General features: G+C 39.0%; 3 protein-coding genes across 5 annotated transcripts in view; 2 read left to right on the forward strand and 1 right to left on the reverse strand.

Annotated features, from left to right (window-relative positions):
• Positions 1 to 1,673: 1,673 nt before the first annotated feature.
• On the reverse strand, positions 1,674 to 11,518 carry ACOT13 (acyl-CoA thioesterase 13). Its single transcript, XM_006198676.4, has 3 exons — positions 11,189 to 11,518; positions 3,555 to 3,739; positions 1,674 to 1,922 (listed from the first exon to the last, which is right to left on the reverse strand). Exons 1-3 carry the CDS (start codon positions 11,453 to 11,455, stop codon positions 1,766 to 1,768), a joined length of 609 nt encoding a protein of 202 aa, XP_006198738.3. The 5' UTR covers positions 11,456 to 11,518; the 3' UTR covers positions 1,674 to 1,765.
• A 40-nt stretch (positions 11,519 to 11,558) lies between these two features.
• TDP2 (tyrosyl-DNA phosphodiesterase 2) lies at positions 11,559 to 20,221 on the forward strand. Its single transcript, XM_015234618.3, has 7 exons — positions 11,559 to 11,853; positions 11,938 to 12,059; positions 13,499 to 13,672; positions 14,392 to 14,483; positions 16,370 to 16,488; positions 17,818 to 17,988; positions 19,906 to 20,221. The coding sequence occupies exons 1-7, from the start codon at positions 11,689 to 11,691 to the stop codon at positions 20,185 to 20,187; spliced, it is 1,125 nt and encodes a 374-aa protein (XP_015090104.2). The 5' UTR covers positions 11,559 to 11,688; the 3' UTR covers positions 20,188 to 20,221.
• A 3,302-nt stretch (positions 20,222 to 23,523) lies between these two features.
• KIAA0319 (KIAA0319 ortholog) overlaps positions 23,524 to 26,631 on the forward strand; it is a 65,343-nt gene continuing 62,235 nt past the window's right edge. For 2 of the 3 annotated variants that reach the window (XR_004194248.2, XM_015234622.3), the window contains exon 1: positions 23,584 to 23,656. The gene's annotated coding sequence lies outside the window, so the exon portion shown is untranslated. Of the gene's footprint in view, positions 23,657 to 26,631 lie in introns of all 3 variants that reach the window. The other variant, XM_015234624.3, reaches the window with a different exon arrangement.

A 26,631-nucleotide genomic window follows, 5' to 3' on the forward strand; every position in this document is an offset into this window, starting at 1 on the left:
TAAAATTATCAAACTCAAATGTAACATTGATATACTTTAATCTACCATCCACATTCCAGTTTTGCTGTCATTTCTTTCAGTGTTTTGGTTTTGGGGTTTTTTTTAGGAGAGATGACTTGTTATCAACCACCTCCCACTTTTAGGGGGGATGTAATTAGGTTTTTATTCATGGGGATTGAACTTTTTTTTTAATGGAGGCACTGAGGATTGAACCCAGGACTTAAGCGTGTGCTTTACCACTGAGCTGTATATACCCTCCTCCCAACAGTGTGTTTTTATACCCCCTATAGTCAGTACAGGATCGTCGCATTTAGTTGTCTTATCTCTCATCTTTAATCTGGAACAGTTCCTCAGCCTTTAATGACCTTGACGTTTTTGAAGCGTGCAGGCCAACTTTTAAAACACAAAGTGTCCTTATTTTGCATTTGAGTAGTGTTCCTTCATGGTTAGGTTTGGATTATGTATTCTGGCCAATGCCCAATATAAGTGAACTTATGCCCCTCTCAAGTTCATATCCAGAAGCACACTGTCAGTATGCTCTTTGTTGATGTTAATTTTGATTGGTCAAGGTGATGTCCTATTTCTGCATTTTATAGTTACTATTTTGTACCTACCTCTCCACATTTATCAGCATTCTGTTGTAACGAAGAGCCCTTGTGCCATTATTACCTAAGCAGTATGGACTCAGTGCCTTTCTTTTTAATGCTGCATAATTTTCACGTCTCATCATCTTGAGCAATTCCTTACTTTCAAGCGCAAGATATATTCATCCTGGACTTTCCTATCCCAGCCCCCAGCTCTGGAATCAGCTACTTCAAGGAGCCCAGGTTACTCTTAGTAGCAGATACTAGATCTGGGTTTCCTGTGTGTTCATTGCTACTTTGAAGTCCGCTTCTGTCCTTTCAACAGATCAGCATGTATTCTAATCCAACCAAAGGATACGCAATTTTTAACTACTATTGTTTCCAAGCTTATTAAAGATGCTTCCTTTCATTTTGCTCTTTAGTCATGAAACATTCACTAAGATCCCCTGATGCAGAAATCAAATGTTATGAATGCCATAGTCAACTGGACTTTGAGAAACGGACTGAACAATCTCTGAACTTGGTCTTTCCAGTACTGTAGATTGGGAGATTCAAGATCTGCATGGTTTTATCCTTAAGTACTGGAAACGGGACTAATAGTATGCCCATCCCCACCATAAAATATGCCAGTCCAGTAATAAATTCTCTATCAGAGAAAAGCAGCACACCACTGGACTATTTCCTTTATCACTAATGTGCTTTGCCTCAAACTTTGTTGAGGACTACTCAATTTTATTTTCTAATGTCGCCCATGGTTCATCTGTTTTGCAGTTCCATAATACTGAAATTGGGTTTAAAAAAAATGTAGCATGGCATTTGAGAGCTGAAAAGGACCTACAATTCGTTTAAGGAGTAAACATTAATTTATATTTCTTCTTTAGCTTAATACTGGATTTGTTTTAAGGCCCTGCTAGCTTTGCTTTACCTGTTTTCAGAACACTTCGAGCTAAGAATGTTTTCATCTAAGTATCGTGTCTGATTACAAACTAAAACTAAAGCGGCATAAAGTGGAAGAATATAGACAACCCTAGCCTATATTCCACTTCATCTCTGGCATTTTCCCCAAAGAAAATACCTCTCAGCTGTTGCTTCTGGTTGTGCTAATTTATTTTGAGAATGAATATTTGTTCAAGTCCAAGTGGACATTCATTTTTGGGTTTCTGTAGGTTACACTGCTGTTCTCAGTTTCCCAGGTGTTTTGTGTGTCTGCCTTGTGCTATTAATTTTCCCGTGGCCTTGTTCGTCAGATCCACAGAGGCAAAGGCAAGTGTTTTTCCTTGCTTCAGAATATGTGCTGTAATCACTATATCATCTCCAATTTTAGCAGGTGACATGTACCTTAAAGGAAACATTTAAATTTAGTTAACAAATAGTTTTTAAAAGAAAAAGGTGTGTGCATCTCATAACAGCCTTTTTTTTTTTAAATAACAGCCTTCTTATGTTACTTATTTCACTCCTTAATACTCCTAAATAGTTTGATATCAGTAAGCTTTCTGTCTTTCTAATTTGAATGGCTGGTCCTGAACACATTACAGCTTACCCATTTCTTATCCACACAAGTTTCTTTTCCCATAAATAGTGGGAGGGGTTTTCAACTGCCCGTCCCCCTTTTTCTTTACGTTTCCCATTTCATATGTATTTGGGGCTAGTGAATGATTTCCTCTAGCTTTCATTTAATTTGCTTAACTTCCTAGAAGTGATGTTTGGTGTTTATATCTTGTCATATCAATAATGCAGAATTTACTGAACTCTAAAATGACTTAACAGAAGAACTATAACATATTAGTATGAGGCCCTTTTGAAACTCAGGCAGTTCTTGATAGTGGCCAATACTTTGGCAACACTTACTTGGAAAGGCCAAAATTTTGTTTGGCTTATTAAAAATTCTTCAGCGTTGTAAAAGCAGCAGTATCTTAGAAGATCATGAAATGCAGTGCTAGGTTAGAAGATCTCTGCTCCTAAATAGAGGTTCTTAAGGCAAAGCAGAGTCATCAACTGGTCTTAACCGTCATCACATGGAGTAAGACAAGGACTGCTGAGTATGCCCCCCAGTGCCGTGAGCAGATCTTAATTTCAGAAGACCATTTGCATCTTGTCCTGTGATTTGCTTACTGCACCCTGAATTTTATTTCCATCATAAAGAGGCACTGAATGTTTCTTAAGTTAGCCTAAGAAAAAATCTGGATTGTTTAAAAACCTGAAAACTATTTCCATTGCCCTCACGTCACATAATGCTGGTTTCCCACCCTAACCCCAGTCTGCCCCTCTAACAAGTCATTTTTCTGTTGCTTAGGTGGAAAAAGAAATTGTCTTGAAACTAAACCCCTGGGCCCTGCACTCTCCTGAGTGGGATGCTGGGAGCAGTACTAGTTGATGTGGGAACTGAATCTTTTACATCTGGAGGTGTTTGACCCCTGCAGGCCTTTTCACAACAGTGAGTGAAACCTGACATCTGGGGTTCTGCTCCCTGATCATGAGAGCATGTCTGTGCAATTACAGAAAAAGATGAAGGACTGGACATTGTGTTCACCTTGTTACAAGGTGATGACAATGTATACATGAAGGTTTTCCCAACTTTTCTTTGATTTTTATTCAAGCTTTTCTCTATATGTTCTCAATACAGCTCTCATAAGACGTTTGTATAAGTGGCACTTTTAAGGAGTGTATGAAACAGCTGTAAGCCATGATTTGATGTGATGTGATTTTTTTTCCCCACCAGTATGCATATTAGAAGCTGAATGTTTGCCTTTTTGAATGTTTAGATCATTCCCCCTTTATTACTGATATATACTGTATTTGGAAATTAATTCCTCTAGTTCTAGATTCTAAAGCCATGGACTATTTTAAGGCAAATCTAGCTGTAGTTAAGGATGACTAGCTAAGGGTACCTCATGCTTTCTTTATGTTATAAACATAACATGGTCTCAGTTGCTTGAAATAAGTTATTTGGGGTACAGCTTGGATACATACGTTATGTTCATATCGACGCTGACTCCAGGTACTCCTCTCTCTGAGCATATCAGAGCAAATGTCGATATGCAATCCACTAGGGTGGCTGTCATGCCACCATGGAGAGTGCCCATTTTATTCGTGTGCTGCTCTTCCACTTTCATTTCACAGATCATTTTCCCAGGGACAGCAGAGACTAAATTCACCTATGTGTGAAAAAAAGAATTTGAACATTTCGTGGTGGTAGAAAAGCCCAAAACAGCCTATCATGAACTGTCACTGGATTATACTCTCAAAAAGTTGATTGAGAAATTAAAAAAGTTACCAATCTCTTTATGATAGAAATTAAGTCTAATGTAAATGGTTTTTAGAGAAAAGGGAATATTTAGGGAAAAATAGGAGTAGTTTTGTTAATCTGCACTCCTTTGCAGAAATCAAATATTCCATCTGAGCTTTTCAGCCTTAAGTACAACAACCTGGCATCTCTTAATGTCTCAGAAATTTTGCACCAGCAAAGTCAGCTGGTCCATGTGATCTGTCAACCAACTATAGGTTTAATCTGGATGCTTCCTAGTTTTTGCACAGTGTAATTTTTTAAATGACCTCATAATGAACAGTTTAAAACAATTTTAAGAAAAAACTGGAAGAAATTCAGTAATTCAATGAGTTGCTAGAATTAATAAGCTTATACCACAAACCCACTTTAATAAAAAGTTTAATAGAATCCATCAACGTTAAATAGCTGCTTTTATTTATTTTAAATCACTTTAATTTTTTAATTTTACTTTTTAATGGAGGTACTGGGGATTGAACCCAGGACATCGTGCATGCTAAGCATGTATTCTACCACTGAGCTATTTCCCTCCCCACTAAATTGCTGCTTTTGAGATCCTGTCCCATTTATAGTATCATAATGAAAAAGAATTATATGAAAGATAAAATGTGGAACAATGAATTTAAAATTTTAAATCAAACATCTCTAAAGGAAACTTACAGAAAAATAATAGAAATGTGTTTCTTATATCCTATATAAAAGTACTAGGAAAAAACATCATAGATAATATTTAGAAGTTGGAACTGAGCTGTGGATGGAAAGTGCTGTGCCCAGCAGCAGTAATTCTCACCGTCACTAGAGGTGTTCAGGCAGAACATGGATGAATATTTGGCGTGTCTGTTGTGTTTAGGGGAGGGAGGGATGTCGCAAGCATTAAATAGTTGGTTTGATCCCAGGTAACTACCATTTACTGAGCACTTGCAATGTGCTAGGCACTGTCCCAAAGCCTTTCCACATACTGTATAATAAGGAAGGGATGGTTTCCATTTTATGGTAACTTAAACTCTGAGTGTTTTACTCTCAAGGTCACCCTGGATGTGACAGAACTGAGATTCAGATCTAGGTCTGTGCACCTCCAAGTCTCCCTGGTTGCTAACTGTAAAGTCTCTAGGTAAACAGAGGCCTTTACGCTCCCACCAGGAAGATGTTTTGGTATTTCACAAACCGTAACATTAATAGTTTGCTGTTATTTATCCCCTAGAAGACCCTGACTTAGAAATAGAACTGTATAATACGAACCATCCTAAATAATATGTCTTGTTTTGCTTAACAGGTAAGTCAAAAGAAGAATGTTAGAACAAGATCAAGTCTATTTATACAATAAATGATCTAGCCACAAGGTGTCCTCATAAACTGATAATACTCCCAAGCAGGCCCAAGGTATAAGTTCACCTTGTTGGGGCATTTATCCTAGTCTATCAAGCACTGCAATGTAAAGATAAACAAGATTAAGTCCCTGCTCTTAGGGGTTCCCAGTCTAAAGGGGGAGACAAATGTGCACACGGCAGTGGAGGGAGTTACTGCAGATGGGATAAATACCGGCTGCTGGAAGTAAGGATCTAACTTATCAAAGTGTATTTCCAGGGAAGAGACATTAGGAAAGACATCCTGCGAAATGGCATTCGAGGCTTAAAGGATGGGCAGGAATTAGCCAGGTGAACATGGGGAAAAAGCCAGGCAGTTTAGGAAACAGAATCAAACAGGGAAGCCTTAGAGACACCCAAGGTAGTTAGTGTAATTTTAAGGTGTGGTGTGTTTAGCAGAGGTCAGTTCTTAAAGTTCCATTTGATTATCTAACTTTGGCTGGGACAACAAAAGATAAAACAAATGTCAACTGGATCTTCTACTGCAGAATGCTGATTTTAATTTTTATTTTCTCCAACTTGAAAAGCCAAAGGACATACTAACATACAAAACTGGCTTAAAATGTATATTGGACTAGAGATACTTTTGTTCTGGTAGCCTGATATGGCAGAGAAATACTTTTATGTGTTGTCACTCCTTGTCTCCCTAAATAAGCCAATGGACAATCACAATGAAGGTGTGTCCTACCTGACCAACCAGAACTCATCAGTCTTGTGGGGCAAAAAGCCAATGGAGAGCTAACCTCTCTTTGATGAAGAACAGGGGTGGGGAGAGGACACTGTAAAAAAAAAAAAGATCTCAGTCTCAATCAAGATACAGACTGTATCACGTTAACTGTGGCTTAGAGACCAAGCTCAGAAACGTACATGCATAGTCTTACATAAATTGAGACGTTGTCTCAATTCTCACAAATCTCTGAAGTACTGTTTTTATCTCCATTGGACCCAGGTGTCTCAGGCTTAACCACTATGCAAAACTGCCTCCCCTCCCATCTCACCTGGACTGCTGCAGACAACTAGGACCTCATTCATTGGTGTCTTCTGGGAAGGTGGGTGTGTAGCCTTTTATGATGCCGAGATAAGAAATACTGTTGCCATGGCCCCAGTAATACAGAGGATTGCCCAGGATGCTGCAGGTTGGGCGACTGAAGTAGATTGGCAAGAACGTTACTTTATGGCTCAGTCCAGTCTGACCCAATAAACTCCTTAGTTTAGCATAAAAATTCTCTTAAATGGACTCGCACACATACAATCATCTGCCCCTTTTCTACATGGCCTGTAGTGTGCCGTCTCGTCCCTGCACTTCATGCATTCACATGAATTTATGTGGTTCACACTGCCATAGCATTCCCTCTGTTGCCAAACTCAGGCTCAGATCCCATCAGAGACACTTCAGGTGACACACTCTCCCCCTTTCTTCACTTACCTTTTCAGTGGAGAATTGAGAAGGGAGGCCTAGTAATCAACAGCAGAGAAAGAGATGGTCCCTAATAGAAAGCTCTGTCCAGAACCCGGAGTTCTCTTTGGCCTTGACGTTTCCCATCTTTCTGGCCTTTGAGAGTCACCATCATCACTGGGGCTCCTGCTGACTGCTGAGCAGCCAGCACCCTGCCTCTGCTAACGATTCAGTAAGGGTGTCTGTCTGGAATGGGCCTCAAGGGGTGTGGCATGTGGTGTGAGAAAACCTGCGTGTATATAAAAATGTGAGTCAACCAAGGAGGCTGAATAGGAGAGACCATACGTGTGCACAGGAGCACAGAGAACAGACAATATTAGTGGATGAGAATTTTGTGTTTGTGAAGGAGGCTGTTTTCACAGCAATTTGCCCTGGTTTGCAATTTGGCTGATTTCATATGTGCCACAATACAGATACCAGAAGGAACTATGTCTGAGGACAGTGTATAAATACACCTGCATGTAAACAGGAAAGGAGGTAAAGAGTAAGAGAGAAGGTGGCAGTGTGATGGGGTGGCATCCATGGTGCCTAGAATAATGCCTAGCACCAGCAGGCACTGTTTGTTGAATGAGTGAATGAATACATTCAAATCTGAAGGTCAGCTAAGAGCATTCTCTAACAATATGCCCAACAGTTAGTAGCTTCAGCGACTGACTGAACAAACTATAGGGAGTATCTTCTATGAAAGAAAGGCATTCAGCTAGGCACTGTCCAGTAGGCACTGACAAATGCTTATTAAACTCCTGCTGTGGACGTGCTCTCAGAGAGCTCTCAGTGTGGAGAGGGAAGGCAGAAAACTCACTAGATACATCATAGTAAGTTCTATGGCAAAAGCTAGCCAAGGAGCAGAGGAATACACTTGGAGATGCCAGGGGAGGCTTTCCAAGGACAGTGGGTGCTATTTGAAAAGGACACTGAAAGATAAGAGTGAAAATGGGGGCCAACTGGGTCAAGAGCAGAGGATCCCAAAACAGGGAGTGTACAAAGCAGTAGAAGCTTTACGAGAAGGCCAAAAATAACAAATGTTAGCAAACGAGCGCCATGGGAGTCAAAACAAAGGCCTAGGGAAGAGCAAAGAGGAATTTAATTAAATATTCCCTTAAGATTTAGCCAACTAAAGTAGCATTCTACTCTTGTCCATTGGAGTGGTGGTGATGGTGAGAGATGTGCTAAGAAGGAATATACGCAATCACTGTATTTTTCCCTGAAGGCTGGTAAATGGCAGATTTTACTGAATCATTCTGGGATGCATATAAAGGTGGATGAAGGCCTCTATCACATTAATCACATTGGCAAGATTTCTCTCAATTACAGCTTCTCTTCTGCCTTGAACCTGGAAAAGAGGGGCGAGTAGGGAAGGACCTTCCTTACAACCTACAGACTGAGGAATGTCTAGTCACTCCTCCAGACTTTCTCTGAAGGGAAAGCACAAACTTGTGTAGAATTTTTGCAGCTGATCTAGTTTGGAATGTAGTACCTGAATATAGAGTCATTCCCGGGAAGGAATGATGCCCTACGGGAATGTAACTATGGTGAGCCAGTTATGATTAAGCCACAAATCAAACAGCAACAAAGAAGTTTAAATAATCTGTTCACTGAGAAACAGTATTCCAGAAATTTCTGCGGATCCTACACTGCTTTTGTTTAGTGTTCTGTTCTTAATCTTTAAAATGCATACATTCAATTTCTATTAAAGCTCTTAGTAACATCCTGAGGTCTTCACAAACCTCAGGACTTAAAAGGCTACTTAGATAAGTGGTATAACATTTCAGTGGCATTTATTTCAGAGGCTGTACATAGAACGAAACCTTAACTATCTTCCACGGCAGAAGAATCATTTCCTTTGAAAGGATTGTCATCATTTCCCTTGAATTGGTCATTCATTTACCACTGCAAAAACTATTAATTTTCTAAAATATTTAGTTGCTCTGAGTTGATGCCACATCCTTTCCCCCTCTATATCAGTAATTCTTGACTTGAGTTCATTATTTCACTAATTATATCTTGATTCTTTAAATCCTATCTCTGATCCATCTAAAACTGCCATGTTCCTTCTCTTTATTGGGTTTTCAATTACAAAAATAAAATCATTCATTTTATATGAATAAATAAATCAAAGAGTATAAGATGCAGTTTCCAAAACCTACTACCCCTTCAGTGCTGTATATCATTCAATATGATTCTCTAGGCTTATTCAAACATGTACAATATAGAGTTTTTCCCTTTCTTTTTATAAGATTACAAAAATGGGATCATATTATGCATATTTGCAAATTTCAGTTCTCTTCCCAGTATACCACAGCCATTCCTCTAGCTCAATTCATATAGATCACTTATTTTTTTATTTTTAACTTAATTTTATTTATTTTTATTTTGGGGGGGAAGGTAATTAGGTTTTTTGCTTATTTATTTTAATGGAGGTACTGGGGATTGAACCCAGGGCCTTTTACATACTAAGCATGTGCTCTACCACTTGGGCTATCCCCCCACCCCCATATAGATCTCTTTTAATAGCTTTGTGGTATTCTCTAGTGTTGAATATATTAGATTTATTAAACTATTGCTTGGTATACAGGTCCTTTCCATATTTTTCTTTACCATTACAAATAAAGGTGCTTTTATTTGTATAGGAGAAATTGCCAAAACTAGATAGCTGGGTAAAAGAGTATGTAAATTTTTAACAAATCTGCCAGATTACTTCTGGAAAGCAAAGAGTAAATGCCTCATTCCCTTATTCCTCATCAGTAATGTGTATTATTACTCAATTTTTACAATATGATGGGCACAATCTGATGGTATCTTATGGTTTATGTTTGCATCAGCCAGACTATCAGTGCTCCTGATTATATTTCTTTTTCTGTGAACAGCCTGATACATCCTTTGTGCCCACTTACATATTAGACTGTCTCTACAGCTCTTCTTACCATATCAGATTTTAACACCTAGTCATAGAGTGAAAATCTTTTCCTAATTATTGTATTTTGACTTTTATTGTATCTTTTGCCATAAAAAGATGAGTTCACGTTCATGAAGTGCACAGTGCCCAACACATAATAAGTGCTAGGGAAACTTTAAAAAATATAAATGATCAATAAAAATTGTAATTTTATAAAGCCATATATAACATGTTATTGAATGGCATGCTCCTATGTTAATTAGCAAATCATTTTTCAAGACATGACTCCTTCATGTGACAAAGGTGTGGTTTATACTTATAAAGAACAAGAGGGCAGCAACTTAATCAAGTTTTGACTGAGAACAAAGCAAATGATTAAGAGGATGGCTTATGTCCAAATTTCCAAACCTCAGCACTGTTGACCTTTGTACTGGATGATTCTCTGTTGTGGGGACAGAGGGAGGGAAACTGTGCACCCTGGCTTCTACCTCCTAGATGCCAGCAGCGCTATTCCCACCCCATTCCAGTTGTGATGATCAAAAATGTCTCCAGAATTGCCAAATGTCCCACGGGGAGTAAAACCACCCCTAATTGAGAACCACTGGTCTAGATCATGTTACCTTAAAATTTATAGTAAAAGGAAATGAACCATGTTCACAACTAGATTTACACATCACTGTGCATAAATCTATACTTTAGCTTGAGCAACTCTGCCCACACAAAACATAAACAACTACAAAACCCGTTCTCCAACAAATTAACAAGCATAGAGCACCTACCATATTGACCTGTGCAGTTTAACAAGTAGCCACTAGCCACCTGTATTGAGCATCTAACACATGGCAAATATGAATTGAGATGAGCTGTAAGTGTAAAATTCACACTGGATTTCAAAGATTAAGTACAAAAAGGGAGTACTCTATACTGATTACATGTTAAAATATTTTGGATATTATGAATTACTTAATATAGTTTACTAAAATTAATTTCACCTACTTCTTTTAAAATATTAAAATATTATAATAATATAATTATGTAATGTTGCTATTATAAAATTATTATGAAATACCTTATTTAAAATGGAGTCGGGAAGCCCTGCAGAAGGGAGCTTTCACTCATTTACCACTCCTCCCAGCTTACTTTACAAACCCCAGTAGGAAAAAGATTTTCTCCTAGTCCATCAAAAAGCTCGTGAAAAACCTCCGCAACTCAACCAACGAGAAACCAGCACAAGGGGAACTCTCTTCTTCAACGAATTTGTTCAAAATAGCCCCTCTCGACTTTTCCCTCTCCTCTATAAAAAAACAGCTTAAGACTTGCCTGTGGTTGGCCATAGTCTTCATGTCCTAAATTGCAATTCCTCCGCTACTGTCCAATAGACTCCGCTGGCTAAACCACTGACCTTTTTTGTTTTGAAGACAGATCAGCACAAGCACATCTAGCACATAACGGCGCTCCATTCAAGTAGTGATCATTATTACTAAGGTGAATTTGGGTACTCAGTCCAACAGGATCTAGCCAGAGACAATTTATTCAGCGCTCCCCGCGCACCAAGCACTGTGCTTCCTTTCCCTTCATTAGATACCGCGACTTCGCTTCCAATACCTTGTCCAAAACTCTGTCAAAATCGCGATGACTGCTAAGGAACTTCATCATCTCCATCATATTCTTTCCCTTACAGCTCATCGTGGACCGGACGCCAGCTCCCAGGCCCCAAGCAAGAATGATTCTTGGAAGAGCAGAGAAGCCCAGAAGTTCGCAAAGAGAAACAAGGACGCTGCGGGCGAAGGGTTTACGTCCTTCTGGGCCTGCGGCGACTTCCGATCCGCCCTCGCGCGCGCCCGCCGCCACGGTCCCCAGCAACTCGCGCATTGACGTTCCGCGCCCCTTTGTGACCGCGCGCGCACGCGGCGCCCCGCCCGGGCCCCCCGGGGCCGGCTCTCCTGCTGCGCAGGCGCAGTATCGCCCTCCGAGAGCGGAGCGCGTTTCCTCGCCGGGCGGTTGATGTGCGAACGCCGGGGCGCCGGGCGCCTGCGCAGAGCGGGGTGCTGCCCCATGGCCAGCTTCAGGGGGCGGTAAGCCGGCGGTGAGGCGGCAGTGAGCCGATGGAGCGGGAAAGCGGTTTGGAGGCTGGGCCCGAGGCGGAGCGGGAGGAGGGAGGACCCCAGGCGAAGAAGCGACGACTTCTGTGCATGGAGTTTGCCTCGGTCGCGAGTTGCGACGCCGCCGTGGCTCAGTGCTACCTGGCCGAGAACGACTGGGAGATGGAAGTACGCTTTCGCTATTTCTCTTCCCTCCCTTTACTTCGGTCGGTGCGGCGCACACGTCCCATTCTTGTGTCTTTTGTTCTTCAGAGAGCGCTGAACTCCTACTTCGAGCCGGCGGTGGAGGAGAATGCCTTGGAAAGCCGCCCCGAGCCCCTCTCCGAGCCCCTCTCCGAGCCCCTCTCCGAGCCCCTCTCCGAGCCCGAGTCCTGGTGCGTGCCGGCGGGGGCGGGGGCCCGTCGGGGCGGAGGCAGTTCGGTGTCGGGTTGCGGTGGGCATCCTGGGACCTGCCTTGAAGTTGGGCGGGCGGGCTGAGTAGAGGCCGAGTAGCCGAAGCGTTGTTGGCGCGTCGGATGGAGATGCGCCCTAGCTGCGGGGCTGACCCTTCTCTCCCGAGGTCCAGGCTGTCGCTTCGAACGTACTTTGGAGTCTGGGGAGGAAATATCTGAAATGTAATTTTTGACTCCAATTATCGAAAATATGTAAGCGAGAGTTTCGAAACAAATGAATGAGGCAAAATCCTCTCCTGAAGAATGGTAACTTGGCAATCTCCTTACTTTCCATATTGTTGTTGTTTATTTACTCTCTGCCTACCAGCTAGAATAGTAGTTTTTTGTAAAATGCACATCCTCCCCTGTTATTTCACTCCCCAATTCCTGCACCACCTCTGTTAAACTCCAGGTGCCTTACCAGACCCTCCACGGTTTGACCACCACCTGTCTTTCGGGTTTTGTCTTTCCTATCCCACAAAACTTCTGGACATATCAAACTTTCCCTTTCTCCAGTGGGCCATTTTCTCTTGCCTTTCAACCTAGAACCTTTTTTTTCATCCCTGCTGAATAATACTAATCTTAAAAGCCGAATTTAGACATGACTTATCTCCAAGATATTGACATGAAGTTTATTAAAATTATAAATACAAAAGCCTGTTTCTTAAATTTATGTACATTTTATAAATGCTGAGCAGTCCCCTTTTAATGTTGTGTCCCTCCACTCATGTCTGATCCTTGGTGGGGACGGTGGGGTCGGGCAGGACTGTAGACTGGAGCACGTAGAAGTCTCTCAGGACGGCAGTTTCAGAGCAGTCAGACTTCTCCCACGGCAGCCCACAGTTCCTGGACAGAGTGTTCCGAAAGGCTTGAGTGAAAGCTGCGAGGCTTCTTACGGCCAAGCCTCAGAAATCCCAGAATATCCTTTTCACTGGATTCTATTGGTCAGGCAAGTCGGTCAGGCCCAGATTAAAGGGGAATGGTGTTAGACTTCAGCTCTCAGTGAGGGGAATAACAGAATTTGCAGCCATTATTTATCTGGCATAATGAGATCTTACGTCAAATCTGATTTAAAATGAAATGAAAACCTCACATTACTCAGTCTAATTTGGGGTCATAGTTTGTAAAATCATTTTGGTGACACATGTCATCGAAGGCTGTTGAGTTGGTTCTCACCGTGTAATTGAGCAGACGTTTGGAGAACACAGGCAAGATATATTTATCCTGTCATCAGACTTTTGCACTTTGATTGGCAGATACTTTTAGGACTCTTTTAAGATTTATTTATCTGTAAAATGAAGGCTGCAAAGACTCAAAATAATTTTTAAATCAGTCAGTTTATAGAGCAATTGCAAAGTTGTATTTCATTCTGACCTTGCCAGTGTTGACCTCACCAAGGAAGAAACGAGAGATTCCATTAGTTCTAAAACCAGCACATCTGAAGGTGTTCAGCAGGAAGATGGCAGCGTGTTCTCTTTCATCACCTGGAATATTGATGGATTGGACTTAAACAATCTGCTAGAGCGGGCTCGAGGGGTGTGTTCCTATTTAACTTTGTAAGTATTATTACATCTGTTTAACAGTAGGATGATAACATATCTTACCACCTACAACAGGGGTCACAGTTCAAGTTTATGGGCTTTGGAATCAGCCCTAGTCCAGCTCTCAGAAGAAACATCTGAAAGAATTGGGAGTGATTCCCTCTGGGAGCAGGATTGCAGTTTGGGATGCAGTGGGAACACTAATTTCTGTTAGAAGCCTTCTAGTACTATTTTACTTATTAAATTTCGTGTGTACTTACTGCTATAAAAAGGAAATAACCAAAATGATCTGTATCTGCTACACACTGGCTCTGTGACTTTGTGTAACCACTTGTGAGCCACTTAAGTTCTCTGGAGCTCCATTTTCTTCATGGTGGATAACAGTTGTTTCAAGAGGATTGAAAGAGACAATAACAGTTAAAGCACCTTTTAGTGTGTAGGACCAATGTAGGCTTTCAGTGTTACTGGTATCTGATGTCAGTGATTCCAGTTCTTCTAACTTTAAAGTGATGTCACATATGTTTTTTTTAATTGACCTTTACAGTGTTATTTGTGAAATAACACAGATCTTTCTCATTTTATAGTTATCAAAGTTCAGTAGAAACGTTGAATATTAGGTGTCCTAGAGGATTACAGTTCTGTGTTTCTTTTATGCTGTGGTATTTTCCTAATCTGGGTAGCTGCAAATGAAATGCTATACCCGGTGTTCATCATAAATTGATGTTTTTAATTAGGTACAACCCATGTGTGGTATTTCTACAGGAAGTTATTCCCCCATACTATGCCTACCTAAAGAAGAAAGCAAGTAGTTATGAGATTATTACAGGTAACAATTTTGCTGTTATTATCTTGTCTTTTTCTTTGAAAAACAAATAAGTGAAAGAGATAAATCAAAGTTAGACAATTGGAACATAGACAGGAAAAAGCACAAATAAAATAAGCTTGAGAAAAACAAGCCAGACACAGAATACTAAAAAAAAAAAAAAAAAAAAAGGAGAATATGTTATACAGCTTATATATGTGAAAAAGTGGTTGAAATGAGATTTTTCAGGAAAATATAAATTGCCAAAATTTGAGACCCTGAGTAGCTTTTTGGTGAAATTATTAAAAAAATTTTTCTGTGATTGCCTTGTGGTTATGCTTTTTCAAAAAGTCTGTCTTTATTAATTCGTTTTTATTTATTTTGGGTTTTTTCCCCAGCTTTTTCCCTGAATAATTCAGTTAAAAAATTTTTTTTAACTTTTTTTTATTGAGTAATAGTCATTTTACAATTTTGTGTCAAATTCCAGTGTAGAGCACAATCTTTCAGTTATACATGAAAGGTAAAAATTTTTTTAAATCTGTTTTATTTTTACTAAGGGCATTTAACGTACTACTGTGGCTACATTTCACGATTTTTTGCTAAATCTCATGTTTTCTTTGACTCTCACTTTTATGTAGTACGTGAGTTTCATTTTGATTTGCTTTTTAGTCCAGAATTGCTAAAGAGAGGGTTCTCTCTCAGTCTCTGTCCTTCTTTGTGGGACAACTTTCCTACTTTCTCTTGGGGATACTTTTTTGCCTGTCTTCCGTCTTGGATATCTTGTTTTCTACATCCCATGGTTTTTTCCTTCTTGATTTACTTTCTCATTTTAATTGGAGCACATTGAGTTCCCGTCACTTTCTAAGTAGCACGTGGGGAAGGAAGGTTTTGAATCTCAGCGTATTTGGAAATGCCTGTGTTCTGTCCTCGTAGCTCAGTGTTACTTTGGCTGGACATAAATTTCTAGAGAGTCATTTTCCCTCAAAATTTTGAAGGCATGATTTCAGCGTTTTCTGGTTTCCATTATTGATGATCATAAGTCTGGTGGCATTCTAATTCTTGTTCTTTTCTCTCCCCCTATCCACCCCGGCCCTGGAAGCTTTGAGGCTCTTCTTTTTAGCCCTAGTGTGCTTTGGATCTTTTTTCATTTATTACGCTGAACACTTGGTAGGACCTTTTTATCTGGGGGTTTTTGACCTTCGGTTTTGGAAAATTCTTCTCTCTCACCTCCTTCTCCCCCCCCCCTTCCTGGGGCCAGCTTGCCCACCTACCCTCTCTCCAGTCTGCCTCCCCGCCTCCCTGCCCCTCCATCTCCTGGTCTTCCTCCTCCTGTCTCTTCCTGTTCCTTTTTTCCTGGCTTCCCTCCGTTCTGATAAACCAGTTATCACTTCTCCAAATACTTTATTTTCTGAAAAACTGTTGGAAGCTTTCATTCACTGCCCCTCTACTTCTGTTCTCTTTTCTTCTTGCAAGTTATGCCTTTCTAAGCTTTTTACTCACCTACTATAATTTTTCTGGTGCTTCCAGAATGAAAAGTAACTGCCAGGTTGCCTCAGAAGTAAGATGTCAAGTTGTCTCAGTTTAAGTCTTATTCTCTATGCCTTTCAGAAATGTTTTCAAATTTTTATGTTTGATATTGACACTGTTAACTATTTTTGGAACTTAATGTCAATTCATTTTAATTTTTATATTTCTTCCATACTTCTGTTTACATTTTGGGAGAGGCAAGTAAACATAGGGACTTGGTTGGCTATCTTCAGCTATTTTGAAATAATAGTTTACTTTTAAGATTTAGATCCATTTAAATATCTGTGCCTTTTTTTGTAATAAAATCTTCAGTAGGAGAACTTGTGATAAACTGCAAATACCCTTGACTCTCAGCCTAAATTCTTCTTCACAAACATTTGAAGGTCATGAAGAAGGATATTTCACAGCTATAATGTTGAAGAAATCAAGAGTGAAATTTAAAAGCCAAGAGATTATTCCTTTTCCAGATACAAAAATGATGAGAAACCTTTTGTGTGTGAATGTAAGTAATTTTTTAAAATTGACTTTAAAAAGAAAAAGAATGGGTTTTTAAAAAATATAGTTCCATGATGGTTTCTTTTCTAAAAAACTATTGTCTTTAGACAAATATTTGTTCCTCACTTATAGGTTCTTCGAAATAGTCCTAAAGAACTTTATAAATTAAATTTTTACATGCATTTCAAATATAGACAAATTTGTAAAAATAAATTCTTTGATTCATTAGATGTTTTCTTAATATATAAGTTTGCTAACATTCTATATTCGCTTCCTATAGTAGTTTTTTCATTAAATGCACTGTGCTTGGTACTGCATTGTACTCAGTGAGTCTTACAAAAATGAGTCAAATAGATCTTGCTTTCACAGAATTCATAGATTAGCAGGGCAGAGATTGTATGTATGGTTACTAAAATAAAGGAAAGGCGTAAATGCCATGGGAGAGGTATAATAATGTGCCCTGAAAGTTTAGAGAAAGAAGAGGTGACTTTTAGCTACATTGTTTAGTGGAAGGTTCCTGATGGAAGCTGCATTTGAATTGGGCCCTGAGAAACATTTAAGATGTAGATATTAAGAACCATGCAGGTGGCAGAACCACCATGAGCAAAATTTTGCAAATTACAAATAGCAGGGTATGTATATATGAAACAGGGCATATATAGGTCTAAATCAGCATTCCATTCAGTTGAGTGTGGAGGGCACAAAGAGGGGTAGTGTGATAAGAAGTTGATAAAGTAGGTTGGATCCAGATTATAGGAGATCATGAATGCCCAATATGAAAGAATTTGGACTTGACTCTGTAGGCAGTTAGCTTACATAATGACAGATCCCACATCGTTGGTATCTTAACTGGTAAATGAGTCTCTTTCATTCATTTAACTGACACTATTTTGAGTTACCTGTGTTCCAGGCTCTTGATAATTTGGCAGTAATTAAGAGAACCATCTTTGCTTTCAAAGGACTCATGGCTTTGTAGGAGAGGGATAATTCTGCTGGAATTCAGCCTAGAGGACTTTATAAAGAGCCTTTCCAGTGTGCTATAGGAGGTTAGGGGAGGGAGCCACTGATGCCTGGGGCACTGGGGAAGGGCTCACAGTGGAGTTGACATTCGAAGTAGCTCTTGAAGTATTAGTGGGTACTTGTTCAGTATTGTTTGGGAGCAAGTTTAGCACCATATACTTCTTTGACATATAAGGAAAAGCACAGTGCTGGTTATATAGTTTCTTTTTAGTGAATATCTATCAGTCACTTGAATAATTGTTGATTCTGTTATCAAAGTTCAGCGTTAATGGTGAGTGAATAATCTTAACGATTCTAATTATTTATCCTGTTGCAGGTGAGTGTGTCAGGAAATGAACTCTGCCTTATGACTTCTCATTTGGAGAGCACCAGAGGGCATGCTAAGGAACGAATGAATCAGTTGAAAATTGTTTTAAAGACAATACAGGAGATTCCAGAGTCAGCTACAGTTATATTTGCAGGAGATACGAATTTAAGGGATCAAGAAGTGAGTGATGAGTCAGCTCGGTGTTTATGGGCAGGTTACTGCTGTGGAAACTGATTTAGGTTTCTTTTGATCAAAGCTGTTAAAACCAAGACCTTCATCATAATGTGGAAGTGACCTTGCAGATGCAGTTCAGCAAATAATGATTTGGCCTGTGCTGTGTGCCTAGCACAGGGAAAGCAGGAGCGGAAGGGCTGTTACATTATTGGATGAAAAACATAAATATGGCACATGAAACAGACAACATAAAACAATATGTGTTGATTAACAAGAGGGCTATAGAGAAAATAATGATTAGAAGAGTTTAGAAAACTTCATCAATTTGTGTTCTCTAGTTGCAAGGTGAGAAGAACAGAAAGATTTGACCAGCATAGTTGTCCCTAATTCTCTTCCGTCTTGAGGTTGTTTTTTACCCCCAACCTTTTTTACCTTCATGACATTGGATTTGGCAGTAATTTCTTGGATATGACACCTTCATGCATCAAAGGATATTGTCAGAGTAAAAAGGCAACCTATGGAATGGTAGAAAATATTTGCAAATCACATCTGATGAACAATTAATTTTCAGAATGTACAAAGAACTCTTACAAATAAAAAAAAACAGTAAAAAAAAACTCACTTAGAAATGGGAAAAAGATTTAGGCATTTCTCCAAAGAAGATATAGAAATGGCTAATAAGTACATGAAAAGATGTTCAACATCACTAGTCATTAGAGAAATTCGAATCAAAACCATATTGCGATACCACTGCACATCCACTAGCATGACTGTTACCAAAACAAAACAAAGTAACTGTTGGCACGGATGTGGAGAAATTGGAACCTTTGTGCATTCCTGCTGGGGATTTAAAATGGTATAGCTGCTGTGGACCATGGTGTGGGGATTCCTCCAAAAATTATTACGTATGATCCAGCAATTCTGCTTCTGGGTGAATACCCAAAATAAGTAAAAGCAGAGTCTTGAAGAGATAGTTGTATACCTGTATTCATAGCATTATTCACAATTGATAAAATGTGGAAGCAACCTAAGTGTCAATTGTCACATGACTGGATAAACAAAATGTGTATACTTGAAATGGAATATTATTCAGCCTTTAAAAGGAAGGCAATATTGAATGCTGTAACATGAATGAACCCTGAAGACACTGCTGAGTGAAATAAGCCAGTAATAGAGGGATAGATATTTTTTCATTCCTCTTACGCAGGTATCCTAAAGTAGTCAGATTCATAGAGACAGAAGGTAGAATGGTGGTTGCCAGGGATGGGAAGAGGGTGGAATGGGGAGTTCATGTTTAATGGGTACAGAGTTTCAGTCTGGAAATTGGAAATGTTCTGGAGGTGGATGGTGGTGATGGTTGCACCTTACTGTGAATGTGCTTAATGCCATATGTAACATAAAGTGGTAAATTTTATGTATATTTTATCACAATAATAAAAATTTTTTTAAATCTTGGAATGTGGGAAGAAAAAATGTTAGTAAATTTAAAATAAAACTGAAGGCAGTTGACATTACCGGATCATATAAATGGTATACTTCTAAATGCATAAATTAAAGTAGAATAACAGTTGTGCTGCCTTTGCACTTGTGTTCATTAAAAAAAAAAACTAATTTCGGTAACTGAGGCCATGGGTTTTCAGTCTTCTGAGTTTTATCTGACACCCAAAGTTAGGAATCTGTTTATGGCAGAAGAGCAGGGGTAAATTTCAGACCTCTTTGGCTGTCTTGATATTTTTATATTACCTATTTACTATCATGTGGCAAAATATTTTTATAATCTATCTAGTCATATGTAGTTCTACATTTGTGCATTAATAATCTGTGGCATTCTGATTTGAAACGTACTTAGACACAGTAATAGTAAAGACCTTTTTAATTTGAGGGAGAAAGACTTTCTGAAAAGAGCTTTCTTTTTCTTTTCAGGTTACCAAATGTGGTGGTTTACCCAACAACATTTTGGATGTGTGGGAGTTTTTGGGCAAACCTAAGCATTGCCAGTATACATGGGATACACAAATGAACTCTAATCTTGGAATAGCTGCGGCTTGTAAGCTTCGTTTTGATCGAATATTTTTTAGAGCAGCATCAGAAAGTGGCCACATTATTCCCCGAAGCTTGGACCTCCTTGGGTTAGAAAAACTGGACTGTGGTAGATTTCCGAGTGATCACTGGGGTCTTCTGTGCACCTTAGATGTTATATTGTGAAATCTGTTTCAAATACAAGTTTTGAATGTTCTGAGCAATTTTGTTCTGTGTTTTTGCAAATGTAATTTCTACCTATCTGGAAAGGTAGCTTAATATGGAGGAATTAATAAACTGGATCATTGTAACAGAAGAAAAAACTACTGTGATTTTATTTTGTAGATTGTGTCCTCAGATTTCAGAATGAAACCGACATGTGTATTTAAAGCATACCTGTGTTCAGAACATGAGGCCTCTTAGTGAAAGGTCACAGAGGCTGTGAGAGCTGTAACAGTGCTCAGAGCTGCTGACTAGATTCAAGCAGGGCCACATTGTCTCTGGGCTAGCCTTTATATTTGATTTATTTTTTAAATCAGGTAACCAGATACTTAATATTTTAAATAAGTCTTCAGAAATTAAAAAAAAATTTTTTTAATTAAAAAAAATTTACTAAGCCCTTGGGACTGGATCTTTTGATATTTAAGAAAGCCAAGATAGATGAAAAAGCCATGATCATCTGCATTTAAGTAGATTGCAGCTCTGCTACATCAGACTTTATTTTTGTACATGATTGGTAAGCTATGAATGAACTCATGATTTAAAATTGCTTCATTTCAGAAAATTCATGTCTGAAGTTATGTCACCAACAGAGGCAGAGTTAGACTTGATGATTAATGTCAGTTTTACAGTGGCATTGGACTTTTTTTTCCAAGAGAAAAATAAATGTATAAAGAGAAACAGCCTTTTACTTTTGCATCTTGTAAAATTGAATTATTTTACAAAAGGTGAATGAGGAGCACTTCTACATGTGCTTTAAGGAAACATTTTTTTTTCCTATAAGAGACTGTACTTTAAATAAAGAATTATGCTTGTTTATAGTTTGTTTTCATATTTTTGTGCTTACGATGGGATTGAAGTTTTTACCTGCTTCCTGTTTCTGACCGCTGCTACTGCTTCATCTTTGTGTGGAAGAAAACAGCTTTCCACAGTGCTGCTTACCCTGCCAGGTGTTACCAAGACTGCTGACTTCCTCAGTACATAAAAAAAGGAAAGCTAGTTGTAGTAATTACAATGAGAAGAATCTTATTTTCATCAGGGATGTCAAAATTAACAACTAAAACACCTAAAAAAAAGCTGAATTTTTACATGACATTACCTTTGTGGTAATGGGAAAGAGTCTTGTATGTTAATCATAATTTTCATCATTAAAAATAAAATAAGAATTAATGCTAATATTTTAGCATACATTATGGAGGTAGTAGTTCATTTATGTGGGAAAAGGATGTTTTTGGCATAAATTGCTTATTCACTTGGAAGGAAAAAGAACACCACACTTCACATTACAAAAAAAAAAAACTAGATGAGTGAAAAGCTAAAAATAAAAATATGTAGTAATGTGTATTAGATTAAACAATTGTCAAATTGTTTCAAAACTGGAAAGGAGTATAATTTCCTTTATGTGACTCAGCATCCAAGAGAAATACCTTCCCACTTAATGCTTATAGTAACAAAATCTAACAAGTTATAAGTGAAGTGATTACGAACAATAAAACTGTTTTTAGCCTGTTTTGATGGGCAGTAGTTCTCAAACAATGCAAGAATTAAAGTATTATGCAGTATCTTGAATTTCTTACTTCGAATCTCAAGTTTTCTGAGTTGTGTGTCTTCCCTTTTTGGTAAAATTCCATCTCAGTATCTTATATTTCAATATGCTAAGCACCATCTTTGCCACTGGTATGAAATATACTTGAACCTTGCTAGACCTCAGTTTCTCCCACCTCCAAATAGGACAGTTCCTTGTCTTTTATTGTGCAGTTTTGTAAGGACAAATTTTCCAGCCAACAGCATATAAACAAGAGCCGACAAAGTCAGAAAAGCTTTACTAAAGATACATCATTTTATCTTTAGTATTTGTTACATCTGGCATATAGCAGAAGCTCAATAAATGCTGAAGAAAAATGAAATATAGTGACCTTACATTTGTGTTCTAGGGAGGCGGATTAACATTTTCATGCAGTATGTATCAAAATAGGTATTTATTATATATATCAAAATATTCATTTCTGGCTCTAAGTTGAAATGTCAAGGTTTAACATTCTAGGCTAAGCTTATATATGTATATGCTTACATATATAATATATTTAAATATTTTAAGCCCATATAACTTTATTTATTTAGACTCCTGGGAGTAGGCCTGTTGTCTGACTAAATCAGATCTATTGATGCAGTGGGAAAGGACACCTTGGAGGCACCGGGGAATGCCAGGTGAGAATAGAAAAGAGAAAAGTGTCTTTTGTAAGTTGTTTTACAGCTGCTAAATGACTTTGGGAGAAATATCATTTCCTGTTAATTTTGCTTCTGGCTTTATCTGCATCTCCTCCCAGCCTGATCAATGGGCAGGGTTGCCTTTTTCTTTTTAGCCTAAACTGATTTGCTCTCTTTCAGTCCTGGGCGGGTTTTATGCCTTCAGTGTGAATTCTGTTTTAAGCCCCACAATCATCCTAAAAGAATACTGTTACTATCTCCATTTTAAAATTAAGGAAACTGAGGTTAAGCAGGATTATGTACTCCTCCAAGGCCCATCCATAGCTAGTGAGGAGCCTAGTAGGGGCCTATTCAACGGTCTCTGTGACTTGGTCCTAAGCACTGCACTATACCTCATAGTAAGGGAATGCGCAGTGAATGCCCTGGCTTCCTTTTGTGCACCATGTTAGCAGCCCTAGATGCTTGAGCATCTTATAAGAAAACAGTACAAATGCAAGGACAAGCCTTCCACATGAGTTTCCTATTGTTCAAATGATCACCTTCCCATACATGCAAATGTAATCGAAATACTTTGGGCACCTGGTTAACCTAGAAACCGTGGAGTTGGTCTGGGTGCCTTCTAGCACCTGTTTTTTATCCTCATTCAGAAAGCACACATGCTCAAAACAGCCTAAAGAGGCTCCCACTGGAGGAGTGGGACTTGTGCGTGTAGAGTGACTTTGCTTCGGGGTACATATGCAAAGGGTCTTTGACCCTAGTAGTGTGATCAAGGCTCCCTTGAGTTACCCTGGCCAGGGAATTTGAAAGGGACGCTTCTCCCCCAGGCTGTTTAGGATCACGGTGACCAGGAAGGCGTTGGTAAGAAAAGGAGGTGGGGCATGCAGGCCGCCCTGCTTCTCGAGAGACTTTGCTTGTTCCCCTGAGAAGTGGGAGTCCATGGTCTGGATGCCCATCTTTAGAGCGCGAGCTACGAGCTGGAAGCTGGGCAAGGACGGCCGCCTGCCCATCCCGGGGGACGCGTGTGCGCGTGCGCGCGCGTCGCCGTGGTAACCACGCAGCGGAAAGGCGCTGAATCACAGGCGCGCGCTTTCCCAGCGCAAGCTGAAGCTGCAGCCGGGGTCAGGCAGGGGCCCTCCCGTTGCATCCTTACTAGACCGGCGCTGACCCTGGCAGGCCTAGCTGGCCCGGTGCAGAGGAGCGGTGGCCACAATCACTGTCACTGCTGGAGGTAAGAGCGCAGCAGTAGCCTAAACCTGTCTCCGGTTTGGGCATGAGTCTCTCCTCTGGGGCTGTATCCTGGGGAGGAGAAAGCGAGGGTTTTGCTTGGATGGGGCGGTACCTCCTCCCTGACAGAAGATGCGCGTGCCAGTGTGTGGAAGAGTGACTGTGTGTGTGTGTGTGTGTGTGGCGGGGAGATGACGAGCAGGATCAGGTGGGACGGCCAGCTGCACCGACTAGGGCGAGCTTCAGCCTGGCCAGCAGCGACCTCAGGTACAGTATCCCACTTCCCAACCCGGCTGGCCAAATGGCCAAATGATAGGAAGGGAGGGCAGCAAGTCGGCAGGTTATGCAAAAGAAAAATAAAATCAAGACGCCCTGAGTTAGGAGGTGAACGTCTTAAGGTTCTTCTGCATATCTAGGAAAGGGCATTTCTTGATTACTGCACTAATTGATTGTTTTTTAGTAGGGTGGAGTCAGGAAATCTGCATCTTTTCCCAATGTCACTAATTGCATTTCATAGACCTGTAGAATCGGTTTTCCTTAAACTGCGTTTAGAAACATTTATGTGATCTTTGCTGTCATTTGCTAAATTCATTTTATCTCTGAACCTTACCATAATCTGAAGCTTAAAACCTCTTAATGGCTTTTTTCTCCTTCCCTTTGAACTTCCTCCACAGAATGAACATTAATCAAGATATTTTAATCAAGAGCATAAACCTAAGATTATGAATGTCATCATTTATTTTCTTAATTATATGGAGAGAGAAAAAGTATGATATACACACTCATATCCATTTTTATTGCTAGATTTCTCATCTAAACATTTTGGTTTGTGGGTTAATATTAGTTGTTTTTCCAGAGCTTAAATAGAAAAATTGGATGATATTTTTGATGATGATAATAGAAAAAGTAAATTTTAGACAACCGCCCCCCCAACAAACAAGAATTTTTGAAGGGAATTTTAGTGTTTGTTTATTTCTTTATTCCTGAAATGTATACTCGCTGTCCAAATGCTTCAAACTGTTTATTATAAGAAGACCACAATCTGGAAGACTACTAAAATTATTTCAAATGTAAAATTTTATTTGGTGCTTGTTTTACATAAATTTTCATACAAATAAGGAAAACTGGAGATCTCAATTCAGCTCTAGACTTAGGAGGCGTAAAGAAAGCTGAATTCCTCTGTAATTTTTTTTTTTACTCTTAAAATTTTGTTTTTAATTTTGGGGGGAGGTAATTAGATTTTTTTTTTTTTAATGGAGGTACTAGGGGTTGAACTCAGGACCTTGTGCATGCTAAGCACGCACTCTACCACTGAGCTATGCTCCCCCTACCAATTCCTCTGTAATTTGAAACAGAAATATAAATATATAAAGACTTTTTAGAACCATAGGTGATAGAAAGATTAATGTTTGCCACTTAAAATACCAAGGGAGGGACTTAATTTCCTCTCAGAATAATAAAAATAATTCAGCTAAAATCTTTATGTATTAGTCATAGTCAAAAGAGAGCTTCAATAATTTATTAATGTAAAAGAATGGATTTACTGTTGACTTTTCTTGACTTAATTTTTTTTTCCCTAGCCAAATAGAGAAGGATTTTCTTCAAATAAATATGTAGAACCAGGCATGACTGTTTTGGGGCAGGGATATAGATCACCAGCTCAGATAGCCTGGGTTTTGTCATGGCTCTGCTCTTGGTGGCTGTGTCACATTTGTCAAATTACTTAATTCCTCTTAGCCTCAGTTTCTTCATCTGTAAAATAGGGATAATATAGGACCGACTTAATGGAATCCCTATAAGAATTAAATAAAACAATATGTGTAAGAGCTCTCTGCTTATTGCCTTGAATGCAATAGCACTTCAATAAAATTTAGTTGCTACTATTCTTGGGTTGTTTTCTTTTCAGGAAACACTTTCTATGTCTTCAAATTAATTTGGCACTAAAAGTAGAATTATTTGATGTGCCCAAAACTTGTTCAGATTTACAATGTCACATTGTCATAAAATACATACATTTTCCTTGCAGCATCTTTACAACAACAATAATAAATATAATAATCACAATCTAAAGGTATGTCAATTCCAGGTAATTATATTTGATACCCTAAAGAGGGAGCTTAGCTTTAGTAGGCCTGGAATAATTGGGAGGTTATTGTTCTTTTTGGTTTTTTAATTTGTATTTTTAGATACTCTTCATTTGAATTCCAGAGTGAGAAACTTACTTGTTTACTTCTATTAAGCAGTAAATATGGTTGGACCAAAATAACCTGTTTTTGCATCATTTGGTGGAGTCTTTTAACCATAGGTGTTTGAGTTGCAAAGTAAGGCTTCTTAAAGAAATGACACACAAGTAGATAAAGATATGGTGTTGGAGTTTTAGCTCCAAATTATATTGGCAGAATTCTGTTACGTGGTGTTAACAGGAAAGTGTTGGTATGCACAACCTGCTGTGCATCCTTTGCCTTAAGTTCGAAAAAGCATGGGATTCTGTTTAAGCATGTAGCTAGAGTAACAGAATAACTCCGACCCCAAAATGAATGTTCAAAGTTGGCTTTATTCTGGGCTATAATTTAAAGCACCAGAATGATTAAGTATCAAGTGTAAATTAACTCTGGTGTTGCCACCCACAGATTTTAAATGCTGCAGTTTGTAGTATGTTTTTTCCTAGGGTGGTGGGGAAGTATGGGTTGCTCCTTTCTTGGATAACGATCCTATTATTCTAAAATTGTGATTATCTGCATACCTTACCAGTTTTTTTTTTGCTGTCTTCATTAAAATGAAGTGTAGGATGTCTGACTGTGCTGTCTCCTGGTCAATATAACATAGTTGCCTTTCTTCAAAATTTTTTCCAAGTAACGCTTAAGATGACTTACCGTCGATAAAACTACTATCTTTGGAATCTCTCTCAGTATATTTGTACTGATCAGGAGGTTGAAATATTTTATTAATTCACTATCTTCAACCTCCTTGTCTTAAAGC

This window comes from Vicugna pacos, chromosome 20 (genome assembly GCF_048564905.1).
Source record: "Vicugna pacos chromosome 20, VicPac4, whole genome shotgun sequence".
In the NCBI taxonomy this organism is placed as follows: Eukaryota; Metazoa; Chordata; class Mammalia; order Artiodactyla; family Camelidae; genus Vicugna; species Vicugna pacos.

Coding starts and splice junctions, on each gene's coding strand:
- ACOT13 (XM_006198676.4), bottom strand. CDS start 11,455: ATGCGCGAGTTGCTGGGGACCGTGGCGGCGGGCGCGCGCGAGGGCGGA. Junction 3,740..11,188: donor TTGACAGAGTTTTGGACAAG/GTATTGGAAGCG, acceptor TTTCACACATAG/GTGAATTTAGTCTCTGCTGT. Junction 1,923..3,554: donor AGCGTCGATATGAACATAAC/GTATGTATCCAA, acceptor GTTTCCTTTAAG/GTACATGTCACCTGCTAAAA.
- TDP2 (XM_015234618.3), top strand. CDS start 11,689: ATGGAGCGGGAAAGCGGTTTGGAGGCTGGGCCCGAGGCGGAGCGGGAG. Junction 11,854..11,937: donor AGAACGACTGGGAGATGGAA/GTACGCTTTCGC, acceptor TTTGTTCTTCAG/AGAGCGCTGAACTCCTACTT. Junction 16,489..17,817: donor GAAACCTTTTGTGTGTGAAT/GTAAGTAATTTT, acceptor ATCCTGTTGCAG/GTGAGTGTGTCAGGAAATGA.